The sequence below is a fragment of the Coturnix japonica genome, chromosome 9 (assembly GCF_054131305.1).
Source record: "Coturnix japonica strain WE chromosome 9, WE-NBRP24, whole genome shotgun sequence".
NCBI lineage: Eukaryota > Metazoa > Chordata > Aves > Galliformes > Phasianidae > Coturnix > Coturnix japonica.
In genome coordinates, this window is record NC_140671.1 from 5616206 (window position 1) to 5639224 (window position 23019).

The window sequence follows — 23019 nt, forward strand, 5'->3', positions numbered from 1 at the left end:
CAATATAAGAAATAACCCCTCAGCATCCCCATAGAACACAGAAAGAAGCAGACTGTGATGCTACAGGGTTCATTAATCTTCTGTCAATAAAAATCTCCTTCACTATCCTGACCATTGGCAGTAAGGCACCCAGAAAGCCAAGGGGCAGCAGAGATGAAAAAGAGAAATGCTGCTGACAGAAATACAGACGAAAAGAATTTGTGACTTGGCATGGGCTTACCTTATCGTAATCATACTGTGAAGAACATCTGTTGTCAAATCTAAGATACAAACAGCGGGCTCCTGGTATGTGCACAGTTTCCTTAAATTTATAGTTATCCCTGACAGGATGAACTGTTTCTACAGTCTTCCCAGCAGCCCAAGGAGCAGGGATCTTCAAGCCTGTAAGAAAACCTGGCTCTTCCTTCTCCTCCAGCATTCTGAAATAACAGAGAGAAATTAGTCCTAAAATCCAACAAAGGAGTTTGTATGTATATTCAAACATCACATTACACAGTATTTGAAAACACTTCTCATTACTGATAGAGAAAACATGCTGAATTTAAATAGAAATTAAAGCTGTTACATTTCTCTCTATAAATGAAACCACTTCATCTCTAAGTGATATTATCTCAATACTGCATCTCAAAACCCTTGAGCAATTCACATCTTCTCATGATGGTCTTCCTTTAACCCAATCTATTCTATGAGTAGCATTTAGAATTAACTCCTAATGCTTGAGAAAAGAAAACAAACCATTGTGCAAACATTCTGAAGTGATCAGTTGTTGAATTCTATATGCAAGGCAATGCTAGAACGAACCACTTATAAAGACATCTATATTTTCCAGTCAGCCTCATAGGCCACTGCAGAACTGACTTCTTGTTTGCATTTACTTTTAGATCACTGTTTTAGGATTTATGGCACAACAACAGTCAAATGAGCATTACAACTAATGGGTTACCCCATGAAAAAGACTCAAATCACCTCTCATCATGTAACAGTTTCCCTTTCTGTTCTGACACACCACTGGGAGAGCTGTTCAGTTCTGAGAAAACCGGAGACTGAGTTTTAAGCAGCAGCGCAGTCTGCAAGACGAAATATACAGTGTTAGAATCATGCAAATAGCCAATCGCTAAGATCTTGTTACTGAAGCTTCTTAAGAACTATACTGTATATTCTTAAAGGCAATTAATGATTACTCGGTACATCAGCTTTTGGAGTTTTTCAACTGTAATCCATGCATCACTTACTGCAGAAAGTTGACAAAAATCTACCCTGCCTTAGAACATTCATGTAACATCTTTTGTACCACATAGACAACTACTGACACAAAGGCCGTACCTGACTTGTATAGAGAACCAGCTGCACCAGCTGAGGCATCAAGGCATCAGCCATGGTCAGAGTTTGCAAATTTGGATGCATCAGAGACGTCAGAAGGACGGGAAGCAGATGACCAAGCATAGTAGCTTTCGTAATTTGTTCCAGGCCTTTTAATCTGGAATAATCAAGGTTACATAGTAACAACTACTTTGAAACATAGAGAATCACCACTATTTCTAATAATCTGTTTAACTTTGTAACAGACAGTGAGTGATTGAAAACTCAGATATATACATTATATTTAAAACAAAACCAAACTCTATTAGAGACTTGAAGACACCACAATTCCTCCAAAGTGTAAGCATCCCTATTTTGACATCAACTATTAAACAACAAAGCAGAAGATAGTAAATCAAGAGGTTAAAAACTACTCAGAAAAGGATAAGCTTCCATTTGGATGGGATGAAAGTCCCCATCAACACAAACATGTTTATTCAGCACATATACCAGGTTTCCAGCACACACAGCTCACGAGGATATTGTCAGCTGAGAAATTAGTTTGTTTTCAGTCATCCCACTCATGAACACCACTGTCACTGACTGAAAGATGATCAATTTCAATAGTTTCTATTATTATGATCATTATTAATGCTGGTAGTTCTGTCACAGAGAGCCTGATTCTAAATTCTTTAAACAATAAGTGCTAGGAAAATGCAATATGAACAAACAGTTCCTACACACTCAAAGCTCAAATCTGAAGTTACGGCCTACAGAGTAAATAGTGCTAATTGTGCTTGCACAATAAGATGCAGGAAGCAGCAACTAACTGTTTTCACATTCACTTGCCTTACCTTTGTTCTCTGTCAGCAATATCACTGTTTATTAGTGCTGTCGTGACTTGCTGCAGCATTTCTAAGACTTCATCACATCCCGTCAGAATTTGTGTAGCAAGAGATAAAATGCTGGTCTTCAGCTCCTGGGTACAAAAAGAGTTAAGATGCTTAAATTCTTAGAGAACAGGGAAGAAAAAGCAACAACTGAACAAAACAATGGATTTCCAAATTAAAGTAATGATAATGTGACCTGGCAGGCCTGCAGCAGTAGATTCATCCAAGACTTAAATTTGATTAATGCTAAGCCCCAAAGTGCTGGGAGAAACTAGGTGCATATTACAGGATGCACACCCAGTTTCTAGAGGAAAGGAATCCCCAAGTCCAGCACAGCAGAGAGCTGTTAGCCAGCCAAGGTACAGCACTGGTGACAGAATGTCCTAGCAGGTATGAGGATCACTGCAGAGAGAGAAACTGAACAATGAAAACATGGGTGAATAACGAGACAAGAGAAGTACTACAGTATTTAGCATTTACTCAATGAGCCTGAACAAATAACTTTCAACTGGTGTGGATTACAAGCACACAAAGTCGCAAAGAGAAGCAGACAAAGCCAGCTTAACAAGCAGTATCAGAAACTCAGAAGTCGATGCTACTACAGAGGAAATATTGCTCTTATAAAAGTACAATAAGACAGCCTGCACACGAGGACAAACTGAGCTGCTGCGAGTTCATTCAAGACTATTCCAGCAGTAACGACACAACATTTTAATAAACCTATCAACAAGACAAGCACTCTCAAACCTTGTTCTAACGCTGTTCATGTGATTTCACGTGATGGATGATGGTTTACACAGAGACAAAGATGGTTACACTTTATAATTTAAACTACAGAAATCCAGAAGCTTGGTGAGGAAAATGAGAAAATCCCTCTCCATGCAAATCTAAAAAGTACTTTTTTTTTTTTTTTTTTGGTACCATCTAAATGATAGGGAGAAAAGAGGGAGGTGGGTGATATGTTCAGAAATGATTCCCAGCCTATGAATTCTTTGACAAGCGTATGTCTATTAAGATACATGTTTATCCTCATGACACTTAGGGAAGGAAGTATTTACTCTCACTAACATTATAGGACTTTAGTTGAGATACTTTAGCTGAAGAACAGGGAAAAGAAAAGTAATATAACTATACTGAGAGGAAAAGAACTGTCAAAGCAGCTTAGAAAGGAAAGCACTGCAGAAACAAGAGGAGTCAGAGGGACACTGACTGTAGAGAGCCATGCTGGAATAAAACTTGGTGTTTACCTGTACCTTCAATGTCTCTCCCTGTAAGGAGCTGTCACTGTCATCATTTTCATCAGGTTTAATCAAAATAGTGTTACTGAGGAGGTGGTTCTGTACGGCCATCAGATACCGCAAGCATGAAGATGCAGCCTTTAACATAAATAAGTACACTTCACATTATCCAAACACTCAAATCAAACTTGATTCAGGCAATCCTTTTACTTACAATCATAAAAGAAAAAAAAGTAAGGGAGAAGGACAAGCAAAAAGGAGTTCATTTTCATGTCATAAAGTTCTAATGATAGACAAACCTCCTTTAAAATGAGAAAGCTATCAAAACAATGGGAAAATATATCCATTTATAAACCTATTTTAGCTTTTAGCATACATTGTATGATTTACTTTGTCATAAGAAACTGTTAATGCATAGCAGAAACAAAAGACTTTCTTTTCCTGTATTTGTTAAAATACATATCCACAAAAGTTACACCTCTGTATACTCCGTAATGATGGATTTAAGGAAGAAAAGAAGCCAAGGGCAAGTTTATCAAAATGCATTTTTACTTACAGGCACAGTTGAAAGAAGCCTTTGAAAATCATCTTTAGATACAGTTTGGCACTTGGTGATTAAGACACAAGATTCTCGGACAACAATCTTGAGAATGTAGTGCAACAGCTCATCATTTAGTCTTTGAAATGAAGGAAAGATGGGAAAAAAAATGTTAACAATCTAATTAGCGCATATTTTGAACAGCCCATATCAAGTATCTCTCAAAGCTCTCCCAGCTTTGAGAGGCAGCATTCCAAGTCCCACTGCTACTAGAGATAAAACAAGGAACTAGCAGAATTTTAACCAAGCTTACCTAAAGCAAATAACAGAAACATACATCATGACAAACCAGAGGAAACGGAAGCACATTGTTTTATTTTACCTATAATGATCATCATCTTCACTCCCAAATCTGTTGTTCTGAAGCTGTTCTGCCAGATTTGTCAGGATGACGTCACGGAGTTGAGAGAGACCACTATTCCTCTCTCCTGAAATGGAACACAAAAATAGTTTGCACAAAATAAACTCCACAAAGCGCTGGTTTACTTCCCCAGGTATCTTGCTTCTCAGAAACAGTTACATTTACACTGCAACCCAATTGGCTGTTGCTGTTATAGACCTGTGCACTGTTTTAAATTCCAATGACTATAAAACCTAAATGCACTGCTAGGAAGTAACAAATCGCCATGCATCAGCTGCTTTTGGCACAAGCTTCCATTTCACACTCAAGGTGGAAAGATTAATATTCTTTCTAATGAGGACTGAAATTACTTCTGGTCATTGTGTAAGCGCCAGGTAACATAAAACTTCTAAATGGTTCTAAACTATCAGCTCTACCAGAATAAAGCCATCATTAACACTGACAGACAACAGACTGAAACCTTCCCAACTTCAAGCAGCTGCTTAAGTGAGATGGGTTTTCTTCGGTACCCCAAACACAGACAGTCATTCAGAAGGCAGCTTCAGAACCCAGAGCACTCTGTGATGTCCTAGAACAGCCTGGGTTCAAAACACACCACTACTCCGTATTCTGAACTGGTCTCCCTCAAAAGTTTGAGAAGTGTTTTCGTATTTTATTTCCAACCAGAAATGCAAACTCTCACATGTCACTAAAAAAGTCTCACCTTCAGTTAAGACCAGTTTCAATAAATTATTGATTTCTGCTTCTCCAGGATACAGGATATTTAAACCAGAGCTAAAGAAAAAAAAGAAGTATTCTTTAACATACATAAGAATGAACAAAATCCCAATGGACTCATGAAAAAGCAGAACAGATTTCTGGCTTAGTCCCTGATATACCATTAACAATTACCAGGCAACGGCTTCTTCCCACATAGAAAGACCCTGCTTCGGTCTGTGACTTAGCATTTCCACTACATCTGGTATATCCTTAAACTGGTGTGTTCTTTACACTGAGAGAAAAGATGACTGTGGCCTTCCTACCTCTGGCTCGCCTTGATTTAAATACCAGGATAAGTTATTATACATTGCAAACTAGGTTTGAGGGTTCTACTGATGCCAGAATCCCAGTCAGAAGACAAGAGGAAAAAGAAAAGAAAAACAAAGATATTACCTACTCCCCCACCTCTGATTTTATACAAGTCATTGGAGGAGAGCGCGCACACACACACACACCAAGAGAAAGAAAAAACACAGGTTGATATCACCAGAAGATGTTGTTCTCAAACTCTGGAGCACTTTCCACTTGAAAGCAGATTACATTTGTGCTTAAGACATTTGAGACAGCATTCCTTGTCCTTGAGATTTGTGTTCTCTCATTTTCATAGCATACAATCACACTTCTCTCTACCTTTCCTGCACTCAGCCGTTCTGCTATTTTTGACAAGTCACAGAAAGGAAATTACACAGCATGAGGCTCAAGAGATGCAGCAGCTAATATGATGTGGAGCTAAAGCAGCCATCCGGCTTAAGTGTTTGAAGTGCTGGTGTACCAGCCCCGATGCATAATGCCATACTTCTTCCAAAACAGATTCCCATTTTATAAGCATAAATCTGCCTCTTTGGACAGTCTTACTACTCCGCCCATGTTTTAACCTGGACCTTCAATCTTAAAGCATTCCTCAAGTATTACTCACTTTGCTTCCCTTGACATTCTCTCTGCGTGGGAGAATTGCAGTGCTGTCATTTGAAATACTGATCTGAAGCTAACAACATTGGCGTTACCTTCTCCAGGGCACCAATGAAATATATAAACTAAACATTGAAAACGTTTCACTCACCACTAAAATAAAGAAAACCTTGCTGGAATTAAGCAGCTACATTATAATAAGCACTAAAGAAATAACTCCAAAAGCTATTCAATAAAAAGCAACAAATGAAGTATGGCAAGAAAACGATCACTACCTGTTATTACACACCATCATCATGGCAAACACAGTTTATTTGCTTTTCTCCACTAATATAGATGAAAGTAATTCTCATCCTATTAACTTATTCTGAATTTTCTTATATTAAAAAGTTGCCAAGCACATCTGGAACATTTGGCTACTGTAACACGATAAAAGCATCTAGGATGCATTTGACGAGGCAGATGTTTACCTTATAGCCAGGCAAACCTCCTTCTGAATTTCCGCACAGATCTGGTCCCTTGGTGCCATCAACAACTGCCAAAGCAACAGGCCCGACCTTCTCACAATGTCCCTGTTTCTTTCAGTTTGTGGGCTAAAGAAAAATTTAAAAACCACCTAAGAAAAAAAAGAAAAGAATTAAACAATATAAAGTACATCCAAGTCACCTCATTTGTTGCAGTCAGCTTCACAACATATTTGTCTACATCACTAAAAAGTATCAGTCAACAAAGGAATTGGAATTTCCAAACTTTAGCTCTCTGGCAGCCCAACAAGCCACTTTTTCTATTTCTATCCCCTGGCAGAAGAAAGAAATGAAGTAAATGAGAAACTTCACAGCATTTCACCTTACTCTGTAAAGGCAGCAGTTACATTTCAATTAGCACGCTCAAACTACAGGGAGGAAAGATGGCCTTGTACCTGGAAGACAACAAGGATGCAGCGTATTATACAAGTATCTCCGTTCACCATAGCTTTCTCCATAATGTCACAGATACTGCTGAGATGATGTGCTTCGATTGGATGCTGCTTCCCCAAGAAGTTTGTTATGGGAAGATTATTGCTGGCTGCGAGCAGATTGAGTTGGTGGATACACATGGCACCAACATGGTGCAGTAACTGGTTAATAACCTCATTTGTGGTTGTTGCATCCCCTAGGAGAAGAAAATCAGTTTAAACACTGTGTAAAAGAGACCACTGGGTTAGAATTTTCTTCTAAAATGCATTCTATTATCATCATTATCTCTATAACATCAGGGCTCCCACCCACATTATAAACAAAAGAGTTATTGGCACTAACGTGATAAAAGTAGCAATATTCTGGAAACTTTCAAGTTTGTCTCCATTTGGTTTTCACTTTCTTAAACCAAAGACCAGGCAGCTCAAACAAGGACCCTTTTCCAAGGCTTAACTCATGACTTAATAGAAAGTGTCTGAAGGTAATTTCTGTGCATTTATTCCATGACATTTGTACATTTCACTCTCACCTGGTATAAAATGCCCATCTGTAGGTTTAGCTCACCTTTGGGCTCTGTAATGATGTGGCTCACTCCCAACCTCTGGCAGACACAGTGGAACGCCTGGTTCCCAGGATTACACCACTGATCAATGTAATCATTAGAGCACGTCCATATCATGTTATTCATAGTATCATAACAGGCACCTGAGGAAAACAGTTCACAGACCAAATCTTAGATTTTTTTAAAAGAAAAAAAGCAGACCACAAACCAGATTAAAATGCTTCTATAGCAGATAGAAATCTTATTTATTTGCTTTACAAATTCTGTCATGTGACAAAGCAATTTAATAGTAGTGCCTTGTGGTTAACTGGTAACAGTGTTAACCAAAACTGATAGTTTGCATGATGTAAGCTGTTGGAAGTGCTAAACCTAGAGACTCAACTCCTTATCATGATCAGGGTTTACAAACACAAGCAGGCCTGTAACAGTAAATGTAAAGGGATAAGGTGGTCATAGACACAAATGGTTCCATGACAGCATATTCTAAGAGCTGTTAAAAACAACACATCCATGCAGATGTTTCAAATAATGAAGCCTCCAGAAACAGTAACTAACATGACGTTTCCTCAGGAAATTAGGAACTTTCAAAAACGTTTACAAAACTGATATAAAACCTCACTGTCTGCAGAATCCATCAATGTGAACTTAAATCCAAGTAGTTTAAGGATAGAATATTTCCAGTTCTTGGAAACAGATCTACCTACCAAGTCCTGGGACAAGAGCACCACGTCCAAGAGAACTCCCTGCAGCATCAATGAGATCTGCTCGGCTCGTGAACTGCCCATCCGAAATATTGAACACCAAGCTCGAAGCAAGAACTGCACAGAACAACGTTACCGATTAATTTCTGACAAGTTGATGGCTTATCATGAAGGACCTGACCTGCCAGAAATGTATCTGACTTACTTTTTAAAGATGACAAAGCACTTGTTCCTCCAAAGAGCGAGCGTGTTGCAGAACTGCCTGACCCACCTGGGGGTGGCACCAACATCACCAGGTATGTTCCACATGTGTATATTGGAGTCTTCCTTAACATTTTCAGTGGCAGCCCACAGCTGGTGTTAGCAGCTGAAATATTCAACAGGAATCAAATCAGCACGTGTGTCTTCACAACATTAAAACCTCAACACCAGCAGCAAACAAGGCAGAATGTTATTTGGGACTTTAAATAAATTGATATAGAAATTCATATAAACTGTATCTTGCAGCATTTAGAAGCTGTGTGTAGGGACAGCTTAATAATCCCACGCATTCAGTGTTAATTCCCAGAATGACACAAGCAATTTCACAGGTTATTTAACTAAAGAGAATGACTTAAAAATTAATAAAGGCAGCAATTTCTGGTTCCAAACCCAGAAAATTATGAGGCTAAAATACAAGTACAAATAGACCTGTTTTAAGAATCATATGGTACAATGCATATCGAAGGCAGTTTTAGAGACTTGAAGAAGCCATAAAAAGCCCATTTAAGATTCAGTAGGCATTTACTATTTAAAGTCCTCCTGCTCCACATGGAATGTACACAATCATAACGATCCAACTCCTGCCAGAGCTGATCAACACTTTCCTGAGCACTGACTAAAGAACCGGACAAGAATAACTGCTTATTCTTCTTTAGCACCCTACTTGTAAACTGGTAAAATACAGCATTTAAAATAACTCTTCAAGCCAAATCTTTGCCAATTTCCCCGTGAGGATATTTATGTCCTGTATAATTTGTTTTTATGAAAATACCACTGGTTGTTTAATGTTTTAGAAAGCAAGCTCATTTTGTTTCAGATGTATGCATGAAAGAAGAGAAGCAACGGCAAATGGGATAAAATCCTAAGCTTCTCTAACTTGGGATTTTCAGCAAACCCATAAGAGAACACCTCCAAATTTTGCAAACTACCTCCAAAAAGAAGAAGTAAAAAAAAGAAGAAGTAAAATCTCCTCTGACCTGCTTGGTCCTCTTTTAGAGTATTAGAGATGGTAGAGCCAGTGAGAGCAGCCAGTGTTGCTGACGGGGAGGCTCTGTACCTAGACAGCCTGCTCAGAAGCATCTCATTAATACTCTTTGCAGATTCCCCTTCCTTTCGCATTAATATAATTCGTTCCTGTAGAGGATTTGCTATACATACACCATCTTCTACCTATCAGAAATGGAGAGAAGAAAAAATACTTTTAGATATTAAATTCATAGGATACAAATAACCTAAAATGAATAATAAGATACATCAGGTAGGGATACAGATTTAAACCTTGGTGCCAAATTTCTTAGGGAAAAAACCACATATAATTTCAGTTGTCAATACCAGATGCCTACCAACCACTCCACACTTTCATATTTAAGTCTTGACAGTAAAACACCTCAGTCTAACATTAAAGCACACACAGATGTATGCATGTAAACATATGGATCTATATATAAATGCATAGATATATACATAGATGAAAACAAAGGCCATTGAGAGAAAAAGGTGATCAAACTATTGATCTGTTTCTCCGGATTCATTCTGAAATACACTAAAACCAATGATCGCCACGCAATGTAAAAACATCCCAGGTTATAAAATACAGAGCAGACAAAACAATGTACTTGCAACTTGTGGGAACAGTCTGGCTTTTAACACGATGAAGCAGATCTATTGTACACAGTGCTTTAAATCTTAGTACACTGTCTTAGCATAAACCTTAATTGCTAATTATAATAACATATGTTTGGCTTTAAAAGACAATGCCTACTGTGAGCATGATAGTTGTGTGCCCTCTGAAGACAGAGCTGAACAATACAGCTTCTGCTTTGTTATTCTTTAAACTCATAATAAAGCACTATTCAAATTACATCCATCAACATGAAAACCCAATATTCTGTATTTGAGAACACTGATACTTAATTGACCAGCAGGCATGCTACCAACTCACAGAAGACACCTAAATTCGCTTACTATAAGTTCAAAAACATCCATAAAGACAGAGTGGCCTTTGGGTGTTTTCTCATTGAGGCTTGCAGGCGACCAAATCCAGTAGAAATATGTTCCATCTGAAGAAAGATGCACGGTGGTCATAGTGCTGCCAACTGGGAAGTGATTTACTGGCATTGGGATTATTTGACACACCTACAAGACAGGGACAGCATCAATAGTTTTACATATCAGCAGCTTCTTAACGAAAACAAACAAAGCCAACCCACAAAAAGGTTCTTGTTGGACACGACATGATGTGCATTTGTTTTGAAGAACTATTGTGCAGTATTTGCCAAATGGGTCTACTGCATACAAACCCTTGCAGATCTAAACAGTCAAACCTAAAAATGAAAGCACCCCTTTAATGACTGAAAGCACACCCACAGGATGGAAAATACACATGCTAAAAAATCCACTTTCTGCAACTTCTCTGAAACGTGACTGAAACTTTGGAAGAAAAGAAGAATTCAACATTGTTTCAAGAAACACAGGATGTGAATATGTGCATTCATCCTTAAAAACACAATGCAAACAACAACAGCATGAAAATAAACCAAACCACAAAGTAAACAAAGTACTCATTTTACAAAGGATGACTAAAGAACACAATTAAATCAGAAACAATACCTGAATAACGAGCTGTTCAGGAAGCATATGTTTTCAGTTAAAGCCAAAGTCCATTTTTGCTACTGTTTGATTGTTTTATATGGCAGTACCACATTCTGTCTGTTACAGTACTACCATAAAATAATACTTCCTATGTCTGCAGACATAAATGCATGTGTTCATATACACATACACAATAAGAAAGAGAAAAATCTGTAACAACTCTCAAGTTTCCTACAGTGCAATTTTTAGACTGGGGTTTCACAAAGCGAGAAGCAGAAACTTCAGCACCACACTAATTAGAGTTAGAAGTAACTGTAGTAACATCACGTTTCCTTGCACTAAGTCTGCCATGCACTTACTAGCTGCTCCTCTTACCTGAAGGGTGTGCTGATCCACAACCTGGAAAAGGGAGTGAGGCTTATTATCAAAAGAGACAGGCCGATGGAGAAGTTTGTTGTTGCCAAAAGCGACCCATCCAGCCTCCAGCTCCTCATTCCGGCAGTAGACAAAACCTCTGGCAAAAACAGAGGGAAAAAAGGAAAAATAGAAGTACATTGTAACTCTTTAAAGCTCTGCACTTCATGTCCGTTCTTCTAAGAACTCACAACCACATTCCAGAACTCTGAACTTAAATTCGAGCCATTTTAAGACAGCAATTTCCACTGTAAAGGTTTTAAACATAAGAAACCTCATAACCTCATGACTTCTAAGCAATAAAGAGGCAAGGCTCTTTATTATTATTACAGCTGCACTAATAATTTATATAACGAATAGCATAATTAGAAAACAAATACTTACAAACCCACTAATTGTACAGCTCTACATAAAGACTAGTCTCTATTACATCCCTCTCAGCAAAGAATAAATCAACTTTATATACATATATTTCTTTTCTCTATATATATATACATACACACATATACACACACACACATATATATATATTCTTTTCAAGTCTGAAACATCAGCTACTCTGCTACTCTTTGCAGAGGAAGCTGAGCTGCTTAGTCTGCACAGGTCCCTTACAACCAAGTTATGCTATAATTGCAGAGAAAACACTCTCGAGCTACAGACGAGACAACCAAAACGCTAAAATAACATTCAATGAAAACGCAGAACGTGCTCTAGTCCTGTTACTTCTAACATCCCAGAAAGGTTTACCAAAATACCAACTTTTCTTTTTCCCAAATGGATCTGCAGAACAGCAAACACTCCTCCATGCTGTCACTTACCGCAAGGTACCATGTAAACCAGATCCTAATTTGCTTATTCCTCTTCCCACTGAATTTGTTGTATAAAGGTAGAGGCCATCTGCTGCAAGACAACGTCCTAAGTCTGCATCTGAGCCAGGAAGAAAGAACAGAGCAGGGATTTTCTATGTAACAAACAACACTTGAAATTCTCCATGGTTCTTATTCTTCGGCTGCAGCTACAACAGTAACAGAAAGCCAACAGATGCTCACAACAGGCCACAGTTGACAAGTCAGAACTGCTTTTTTAATACTGAATTTATTATTCGGTGTTCTAAGAGATACTGGAACATCGTTGAAGTTCAGTTCTTCTTAGTGGAACTTCTTTACCTTTCTTTAGTCTCTTAAAGCAGCATTTGGATTGCACACAACTCATATAAGCAAGGCAAGGTTAATTTCCTAGTGAATAAATAAACCTAACAGGAATTAGGGGCTATAATATACACCAACTTGGGCACCTGCTATTCAACACTTCAGAACAACTCAAAGGAGCAGAATATAATTCTCCTTTTGCAACAGGTAATGTTCAGAATCCAGGACTGAAAGTAAGATTAACGTACAAGTTAACATACTAGTACATGCAGGATTAATGCCTACATAGGCCTTCCTGCTCAGGACAACGTCCATTACCATAACATACTGCTTGTGGGAAAGGAGTAGTGTAATTCTGTGCTTTGATCCAATTTCTGATACAATACCACACTTCTCTTCCAGGCAGTAAATTGCCCCTTACACCCCTGAACTTTGCTAAAATTAAGACAAAATGTATTTGTGCCACAACTCTGTCACTCAGAAAGCAGTAATTACTAACAGTCAAGAAGGGACACACAGGACAAAGCCTTGTAACAGAGATGTCAATAAACCGTTTCAGTCAACCTATTTAAATTCACATAATTTCCACAGTCATCCAAGGGAAACAAACAAAAAAAGGCTCTGAACTTGTACAAACAAACATGCTGTGCCAGCGACAGCTACTGAATACAGGGATAGTGCATATGTGACAAATAAATTACACTCACTGAAAGATTAATGGGGGGGATATTGGCCCAAAATCAGTTTGACCTCTCTGAAAAACTCCCCCTGAAATCAGGGATGGTCACCATAGCTACAGCTTTTGATGGTTTGCTCCACCTAAAGCACTGGACCAGTTCAAAAGGCACCTGCACTGCAGCAAGCACAAAGTAACTCTTCAGACACCTACTAGCTTGTATTTTAAAAGCTACACTGAGATCAATGCAATCTCTTCATTTTAAATCAAAACAATACTTTTTTTTCTTACCTGATCCCCAAACCAACTTATAACAAGTCATTTACATATTCTAGTTAGATTAGCTTGAGAAGAGTTGAGATGACAAGCTAAACATACACCATTTAGTACTTCTAAAATACAATGACCCAATTAGATAAAACTTCAGCTTTGAATGTACACTCTGACAACAAAGTGCCCAGGCTGCTGCTGCCCTCACACTCCTCACCTAATCAGGCTTCTCTCTCCCTTCTAAGCCCTTCAGCTTTCAGTCACCCGACCTGTACTGTAGCTGCTTTTACACAACATCCAACAGAAAAGATGAAATCCTTTTCAATTCTACTGCCCTACATCATTTTATTTTTTTAAATAATTCTTAACCACAAAAAATGTTTTTATTCTCCTCTGCTAATACTGAGAGACACAAAATTATTCACCTTTATTTTCACCACTAGAGCTACTGTTGGCATCGGGTGCAGGTAACATGTCTTCAAAGCCCCAGGACACAATATGCTTTCCTCCAAGCAAACAAGAAGGCGAGCCAGGGCCTCCCTCCAAAAGCAGCAACCTTTAAAGACAAAACGAGGTAAGAAGCATAGAGAACAGCTGTAACAAAAACCACCTTCATCAAAAGTTTAAATGAAGTTTTATTTATTTTAAAGCACGTTTTCTTCTGTCAGGGGACATAAGCTACTTAAAGGAATCCTCAGCATTTTACCAAACAAATAACTGGATTCTTTTAGATTTGACTTTCTAATGTATTCCTTCTTTAATTGAAGAAATTTCAATCTTTGCTACAGCTTTCAAAAGCCCTGAATATTTTCATTACATTTAAAGACATTTACCTGTAAATGCATTTATCAACTATCAGAGCTGAGGAAAAAGTACTAGAATTAGAAAAGTCACTACAAACCTGTATAAGACATCAGCCACAGGCAAGGTTCCCAGGTCAGTCTGTTTCTGTAATAGATGTACTGTATGAACAAAGGTTTTCAGCGACCCTCTAAAAGGATAAGAAAAACATGAATTAAAGATGTCTATTGAAACAAGACTGAAAGCACACAGACAACAGCATCTATGTAGAATATAATATCCAGTACCATAAAGAGAGTAGCCAAGATATTTCATCAAGATTCTTTTCTAACTTGCATTTCTTTTCTGGTTGATTTTCATTCTTTTGTAGAGAAAGAGAAAAGAGGAAGAGAGGGTAACATAAAGGAAGAAGGATGCTGGCTAACTGCCAGTCTAAGTCACACTGTCTTTTTGGAAGGGGATGAAGCACCATGCAGGTAAGGAGATCAGCAACTGTGTGACAAACAACACACTCAGTAAAAGCCATCCAGGCACACAGTAAAATACCTCAGGTTTCCATCTATCATAGGCAGCTACTTTCAATATTTCCTGTTGCTCACTGAGCACTTTCAGAGCCTCAAATACAACATGTGGGTCTTCATGGGACTGAGGCACAGCATTACCATAAGAGCTGCTGCATACATAACCCAGAGATGGCTTTTTTGTGTAAAATAGAAAAGACTTAAACTAATGTGTTTATTATCATGAGTTTGATTACTTCTGAACATGAAGTTGGAAGCTCTTTCCCATTTGAAGTGATGGACCAAAATGTACACAAGAATCAGACAGTTACTAGAGCAAAATTAAACCCAAGCAAAAAAACACTTCTTATACTACATAGAAATACGTTGCTTTAAAATTTCACCATGGTATTTACAAGCAGATGGAGTTTGTAATTCTAAATATAGCTCTTGTTCATTTGTCTGTTAAAGTCTTTTCTTTGCAGAACTTATGAAATCCGTGTATTAAGAAAGAGGAAAACTCTGTGTTTGGCTCCTCAGCCCCCCAAAAATAGAGGTCTTTAAAATACACTTACTTTACAGTTTCTGTTTTAAAGGTCAGGCTATCAGAAAAAAAACATCTTCTGAAAGATGTGCTGGCTTTATTCCCAGGCACAAGAGCCCAGCTAAAAACAAGAATCATGACTGTGCCTTAGCTATGACAATAGCTGCTTAGGAATTGATTTCTTCAGAAGCCTGACTGCTGAGCTGAAGAGATCCCTACCAAGCGCTCCACTGAATGCAGCCTTCTGCTTTCTGTCACACATGGTCAGTCATGGGTCCTTAACTCGAACAGCCGCCATCTCCTCATCCACCTCCAAAACCACATTTTCCCCACTGCCATTTTCAGCTGTGTGCTCTCACAGATAAACCTCAGCTTGAAGAAAATTGACGCCAAATACTTCAAAGCACCTCAATTAATTATTTAAATCCATACTCACCCTGCTGCTTTATTCTTAGTAACACAAAACACAAGATTGCAACCAGGAATCTCAATAATCATCTCATTTTGAAGACTCTCTCTCTATAATGGGTACCCAATGCACGACATACATATTTAAAGGAAACACGCAGTGCTTTCTCAGGTAAACAGAGCACGTCAGATGTTGCATCTCCACAAGCAACGCAAGAGAGATTTGCAAAGGAAATACAAAATCAACTTCCATTTCAAAAGCACTATTTGAAATGTAGCTTTCACAACTCAACCAACAAAGAAACATGCCATAATTCCTGAAAACTGACATCTGGGGGGAAAATATATACATGTGCACATTTCTAACCTAGATCCTTCTGTTCTACGTATGTTGAACACATGAAAAAAATAAATACTTAGTTTGCCAGTTTCACCCGTCCCATACCAGTACTTAGGTGTTAGGAAAAGACAAAAGTAAGCTGCAAAGAAACATCAACTGTGTGGGCACATCATTTTTGATTCTTATGTTAAAGTATAAACTCTATCAATACCATCTCAATCCAGTTTCCTTACCTTGCACAAGCCAAGGCAACTAGGGCAGCAGCAGCATTTTCCTTTTGCTTATACGGAATCTGATGACCTGAAGCAGAAGTTTCTTCCAACCATGAGCACAGCAGAGACTCTATCCCATTGAGACAGTCAGCTGGCTCCTTAGTCAAGCTCAAAGGCTGGCAGTCTCGAAGGCAATTCAATAGCACCTCAGCGGTTATGTTACAGAGAGAAGGGTCTGTTCTGCTTTGAGACTGAATGAGGGGAAAAACCAGCAGAAGCCCCATTCGTGAAGTAAAGGGCGCCTGCTCAGGCTGCTGTAACAAGCCTTGACGTTTGAGTAAAGCCAGTGCTTCTTCATCCCCCGAGCTCTCCCTGTCATGCTGCTCCTCCAACGCCAGCTGCCGCTGGGCATTCCAGAGTCCTCGCAGAGCATTCAGGCGGTACTCCAGCAGTCGAGCATAAGCATTGCTCTGGTTTCCACACACAGACCGTAAGCGCTCAGCTAGCTCTGTCGGGTTCTTGGTCTCAAACGTAAGTATCTGAAAAGAAGAAAAGTGGTATTTATATAGGTTTTATTTTCCTTAAAGACAAACAACGCATGCCTGCAGAGGACAGCTGGTCTGGGTACCACACTGTGAGGGAACGTGGGGTTTTTGGGGTGTATGAATAAAGCTAAACTGGAGGGCAAGGAGCAGGAATTGACATGCAGTCTGTTACTGCTGAGTCAGCTCTGCCACTGAAGCCCAGGACTGAAGGTGTTAATTCTCAGTTGTGATGTGAAAACAGTAAAGCTTTTAAACAAAACACGTACGAAATATCTTAGAGCTCCACTGCAATAGCTTTATTGTGATTTTCTCTTTTTCAATTGAGGCAATTCTGCTAACAAATTCAAGGACCGAGTGACGGCATTTAAAGCCCCTCTATGAAAACAGCCAGTCAATATTGTTACAATATTCCATAATAAGAATCTGTGTGTTTCAGTTCCAGGACTTTCCAAATCAAAACACCATCAGTTCTACCAAAACAAACTGACCGCTTTGTTACGTGCTCTCCCCACCCTGTTCTTCCCCCTCCCCAGTTTTATCATCTTGCAATGAGATATCTTTCTCTCTTTCAAAATGTTCCCACTTGCTGCCATAGCTTAAAACCTGACAGCCTCCTCTCCTCATTTCAGACAGAAGAAAGTGGCCTTCTTGGCACTTCTGAGCAAAACAGGAGACAAAGCTGCAACAGAAAACAAGGAAACCTTGACAGAAAGGAGCATATTTCTGGGTTAGTACCGAGCTTGGTACTTGAACGAGCTCACAATTCAAGGTAATTTACAGACAACTTCTCCATTTACAGCAGCTGAGATCAGCAAATCCACTTAAGCTCTGGCGACCTCAAGGAAGCAATGAGCTCCACACTTCCTGATATGTTGGATCCAACGTCCAAAGGGCTTCTGCCTGCACACCACACTGCATCACCATCACAAACACTTCTCAGCCCATTTCCACGCTAAAAATCCATCCTACCCCCATCCTACTCCCCTTTTTCTTTTTCAATGTTAAGCAATGCAATGAACAATTCCACACATGTTTTTTGTTTAACATTATTACTATTTTATTGTAGACGGAAGCTGTATAGAATATGAAATGGTTATTTATGACTAAGTGTAGAATTTGAACAGCTCAATTTGACTTTGGGACAAATCACATCTGTCATTTATTTCTACCAGCACCCTCACTACAGTCAAAGGAGCAGCTTTTCAGTACAGCCCAAACACTCCCCACTAGAGACATGAAAAGTTCATTTTAAAGTGCTATTCACATAATAATTACACTTCAGTTGATGTTAGGATTAAGCTTCTTAAGACTCAAGAATCTCTTCTTATTAATTTCTTCAAAGAGATTAAAAATATTAATTCCTAAATCACATACATTTAAAATAACCACCTCCCATTAATTTGTGCGTTCTATTGTCTCAAAATTGCGCTTAATTACTTTCTATTATAGATGCAATCACACTTGAAAGCAGTTTACTTCTGACTTTCCTGAACTGTACTACGTAGGTGATGGATCCCCAACTAAGCAATAATAAATTACAGCAGTGGAGGAAAAAGGAACCAACATTTTCAGCCAGAAGAAATGCTGACGAGGTCTGTGTCCTCAGCTGTACTAGAAGCAGACACCACAAACGATAAGCTGCTCTGCCTAGTTGGCTTTCCCTTTAGATTGTCCCTTTAGATTGCAATAAGCACCATGGCTATGAATTAGCAGAGCTTGCCTTTGTCTTCCCCCCTTTCCACAGTCACAGAGGAACCCCATAATCCACACCACGATGCATTTCTTAGCTTAGGCACAACATTTTAAGCCATTTTAACCCACTGTGTTGGCTGAGGTTTCCTCGGTGCACTGATTACTTTTCTCCCATCCCCAGGCAAAGCTTGCTATCCTGAACCCTATTTGAAGTCAAAGCAGATGAAAGCAAATTGCAAGAAGAAAACAAATAAACGTTCACGAATTCCAAAGCAGACAACAAAACCAGCACTGCTTAGAAAAGAAACAGAAAATCTGTTCTAAAATAATGCACAGGCAGACTAAGAACAGACAGGTTGCTCCCATCCTTTTCCCAGCTGACTGACTGCAGACCTCACTGGCTGCCATTCTAAATACCCTTAGCCCCAGGCTGTACCCACTGGAGGGTTTCTTCTGGCTATAAAATCTGGTGTCCTCAGCCAAACCTCCCTTTTTAACCCCTCCAGCAAAACTTAATCCTTCTGCCCCAAATTAGGTTCTTTTCTTCCTATCTAGGAGATGAACTGAGCACTCTCTTTGTTAAAATAAGCACAGAGTCATTCTCCTGCAGACACATCTGTATGTATGTGTAAGGGAAGATCACAAAATAAAATCCAAATATACAGTTTATGATCAGAAATGGTGAAAGAAAACTTAAACAGCCACATTACACAACAACGGCTGTTAATACACTGAGAAAATAAGGACACAAGGAAGTGAAGATGCTGAGTGTAAGTTAATAACACCACTGTCACTGTAAAGAGACATACACAGAATTGAGGGAAAAAAGTCTTAAGAACACCAGTAGAGCTCAAGTAGCTCACTGTTCAATTGCTGCTTTTAGATAAGACAATTCACGTTTTGTTTAGCAACAATCGATAGCATTAAACAAAAGAATCAACCCTATAATAGAAACGGAGACTTTTAAAGAACAGCTCCTGAGGAACAACAGCAAGCAAAGCATCAGCTACTTTGCAAGCACTCGATAATCAAGATGCTAGAATTAGGAGAAGAAATAAAACAGCATCAATTTTTAAGCTCCCTGTCCCAATGTGATTCTGTAAGTAGGGTAACCATCACGCTGGTACCTTTTGCACGTAAGAATTCTGCTCTTCAGTCACTTGGAATATACAGTTCCTGCGCTGTGAAGGTGATCATTACCCATTTAACAACTTTAAGACTGCTTTCAGTCAGCAAAGCTGCCTTGAAAAGTTCGCCTGATTTTCAGAGGCTGAAGGTTAATGGCCTGAAGTCACCTATCAACACTCTGTTACTAAAAACTTAATAGTCGCTACTTTACTTATGCACTAATCTTGTTCTTGCCAAATATTATTTAATATTTTATATCAATTTTAATAAATATTTTTCTAAGAAAATGGTCAATCCAAAAGTTCAACAGTCAGTTCATTGATACCGTCTTCGACACCAAGAGGCACAGAAGGACCCACTTCAGAAGACCAGCAATGGGCAGGAGAGCTCCATGTCCACTACATCCAATTTCTGCCCTGTTCCATCCAGGACAGAACTTCCACCAAACTTCTGCCCATTACACACTACTTTTGTCACTGCAATTCACTACTGCCAGGGTGAAGTGCTTCTCCACCAACAGCAAACATGAGACATCCTACAATTAAGAGACATTAATCTACACGAAGAACTTTAGCCTGAGGTTTTACGATCCCATTAAGTAAATTTAGAAGTGAGCTGTTGCTAAAAAGTGCCTTTTCCTCCAGCTGAGCTCCTGGTCCTATTACGTTGTTCCTGGGGCTGGCAGAAGTGCTTGTGATCTCACAGCCCCCAGCCCCTACTACTTTCTGGGTAGTTTTGAAGCCAGGCTTTTTGGCTTAGATCAGATCTCAGGGATTCCCAATGGGCAAAACAGAAAGGAGCAGAATGGAAAAGAAGAAAACACATGGCCAATGACAGATGTGAACAAGGAGTTGTACCAGCACTTCTCTACCAGCACTAAATAAGCATTACCCCCATCTCATGGGAGGAACAACCAGCACAGAATGGCAGAAACAACGTGGAAATCCTAAGATATATTTACAAGTGGTATGAATAAAAGTTAACTGCATTACTTTCACCACCATGTTACAGCTATAAGGTCATTCCTCATGTAATAACATAGAAAGAACTGCATGTTTACTTGGTTCTTTTGACTCCAGAAATACAAATAAAATCATACCAGGAAAAGAGAATTCCAAGACTGACAGATTATAAGAGAAATACCAGAACTAGCAATTAAGATTCTCAAAGAAATTGAAATATGTATCACAAATCAAACTGCTCCCATAGACACCACTGGATACAAACTCCAGGCCTGCAATCTGTAACTGTGCTGCTAACAGCACTTCTGCTGACAGCAGCTCCTGCAAGACACACAGTAGGAAGCCGTCTCCATGCAAACACTGCCTTCATTTCTTAAAGAACATTTTTCTATGCCCTCTACAGGCTTTGTTTGATATGCCTGAATGTTCAGAAGATATTTCTGTATGTACAAATGTTTTAGATACTGAAATGTAGTTTCTCAGGTGCCATACTTACATCATGCAGTTGGAAACTACACCACAAAGATGTGCCTTCTATTTCAAAAACAGAAGTTTCAAGCCTGTCCCTATTACTTTTATCTTTTGCTGCATGAAACCTTCACTGCATCACCTTGTTCAAGGATTCTATTGATCCCTCATCTTGCATATAGCAGCACAGCTTTCTCACCCAGCTAAAAGCACAAACTTCCCTCCTGTGGAAGTACTGGAAGCCTAACTGTGCTCTGAAACCAGCACTAAGGAAACCCAGCTCTTACCACACACACCAAACCATCTTTCTGCTCCTCGGGTATCTGAGATGAACCAGAGCACAGGTCAACCATAAACAAAACCTGTAAAGTAAAGCAATAATGTTTCCTTATTTGTTCATTAAAATACTTATGTGTCTCTTATTTAATCAGATTAAAAAGTCAGATAAAGAAAAACCTTTCTCATTTAACCATCTGGGAGCACAAAGCACTGAGGTACACAGCTATAATTGGTGAGAAGCACTAAATTTGGGAAAATATGTGTGCAGAATTTTCCTTCAGAGGATATTTTCTAATAGTTCTCTACCAGGAAAATTAAAGCGACTCAAACACAAAGGCAGAGTGGAGTATATTGTAGAGGAAGTCTGAATAAATTCACACAGGCCATAATAACTGATAACAAAACCAGCAACTCTGCCAGAGATTAAATCACACAAAATTGGTGGTTTATACAACTATAATCTGATGAAAGTGAGCTTGGAAGGAAAGTGAGCAACATTTCAGAGTCCTCTGATGCAGGAAGCGAGAGACATACAGTGATACCTATAAGAGAATGATTCACTCGTCCACAAAGGCAACAGCCCAGGCTCACATCTGCAGGGCTATCTGCCTTTGCAGAGCTAACTCCAACACACTGAAAGCTATGGATGCTCTCAGAGGAGCGTAGAAGCTTTTGAAGGGGTGACTGCCAGAGGCAGGGCTGGGAACACAGCCTGCCCAGCAGACATGTCTGCATCCTCAACAAGAGACCATAACCCCAAGAAGGGTCACCCCCTTTGCACAAAGGCAATTGTTTGTGCTGACTCCGGAGGTTTTTAGCTTGTAGATGTAAGTAGGGTCACAACCAGAAAGCCCACGAACAAAATGGGTTAAAGTTCCAAGTTCAGCAGATACACCCAAGTCATTGCTGTCACACCCTGTTCGAATACTGCTGGACTTGTCCCTACACAGCCAACCCAGACAGCAGAAGGAACACAATCTTTATTTTCACACCTACATGTAATTAACAGTATGTACAAGCAGCACTGTGACAACCGCCCAGCGGCATCTCACATTCTGCCCTACAATAATGGAGTTGACAGGAACCAAACTATGAGATGAGGGCAGAAATACACTACCCAGACAGCTACAGACACTGAAAGAGCTGCTCCTACCTCATGTAGGACAAAGGACGAGAAACCAGATACCCAAATGACTACTATTTACATTAGGCTGGTAAGTAAAATGGAGAATACAAGCCATAGAAGTGGAGCGGCACAATAAGGTATTCTACTTTATACTGTGACTAAAGGTTTGCCTTTCTTCCCACCTACTTCTTTGTAGAAAAAAAATAACTGAAGCTATCACCAGATAAGCTGGAAAATCATCGATGCCGTGTATTGAAAACTAATGGAAACAGCAGACAGAAATCTGAAGATCAGGAACACTTGAAATGGCAGGATGACAACGGTAATGCTCATCAGCTCAATGAAACTGCCTAAAAACAAGTGAACACTGTTTACCATTT

At 39.2% G+C, this 23019-nt stretch overlaps 1 protein-coding gene across 8 annotated transcripts in view; it reads right to left on the bottom strand.

The window, feature by feature from the left end:
* HECTD4 (HECT domain E3 ubiquitin protein ligase 4) overlaps positions 1-23019 on the bottom strand; it is a 60904-nt gene that overhangs the window by 34489 nt on the left and 3396 nt on the right. For 4 of the 8 annotated variants that reach the window (XM_015877753.3, XM_015877750.3, XM_085555804.1 and 1 more), the window contains exons 2-21: positions 16461-16978; positions 14536-14625; positions 14060-14190; positions 12359-12467; positions 11502-11640; positions 10500-10670; positions 9512-9704; positions 8479-8640; positions 8277-8390; positions 7575-7715; positions 6974-7206; positions 6525-6670; positions 5090-5160; positions 4348-4453; positions 3984-4104; positions 3437-3565; positions 2154-2278; positions 1324-1477; positions 967-1067; positions 221-419 (exon numbers count right to left, since the gene is read on the bottom strand). In XM_015877753.3, the coding sequence (XP_015733239.2) occupies positions 221-419; positions 967-1067; positions 1324-1477; positions 2154-2278; positions 3437-3565; positions 3984-4104; positions 4348-4453; positions 5090-5160; positions 6525-6670; positions 6974-7206; positions 7575-7715; positions 8277-8390; positions 8479-8640; positions 9512-9704; positions 10500-10670; positions 11502-11640; positions 12359-12467; positions 14060-14190; positions 14536-14625; positions 16461-16978 (3153 nt within the window). The remainder of the gene's footprint in view (positions 1-220; positions 420-966; positions 1068-1323; positions 1478-2153; positions 2279-3436; positions 3566-3983; positions 4105-4347; positions 4454-5089; positions 5161-6524; positions 6671-6973; positions 7207-7574; positions 7716-8276; positions 8391-8478; positions 8641-9511; positions 9705-10499; positions 10671-11501; positions 11641-12358; positions 12468-14059; positions 14191-14535; positions 14626-16460; positions 16979-23019) is intronic. The other 4 variants (XM_085555803.1, XM_015877752.3, XM_015877754.3 and 1 more) reach the window with 2 other exon arrangements.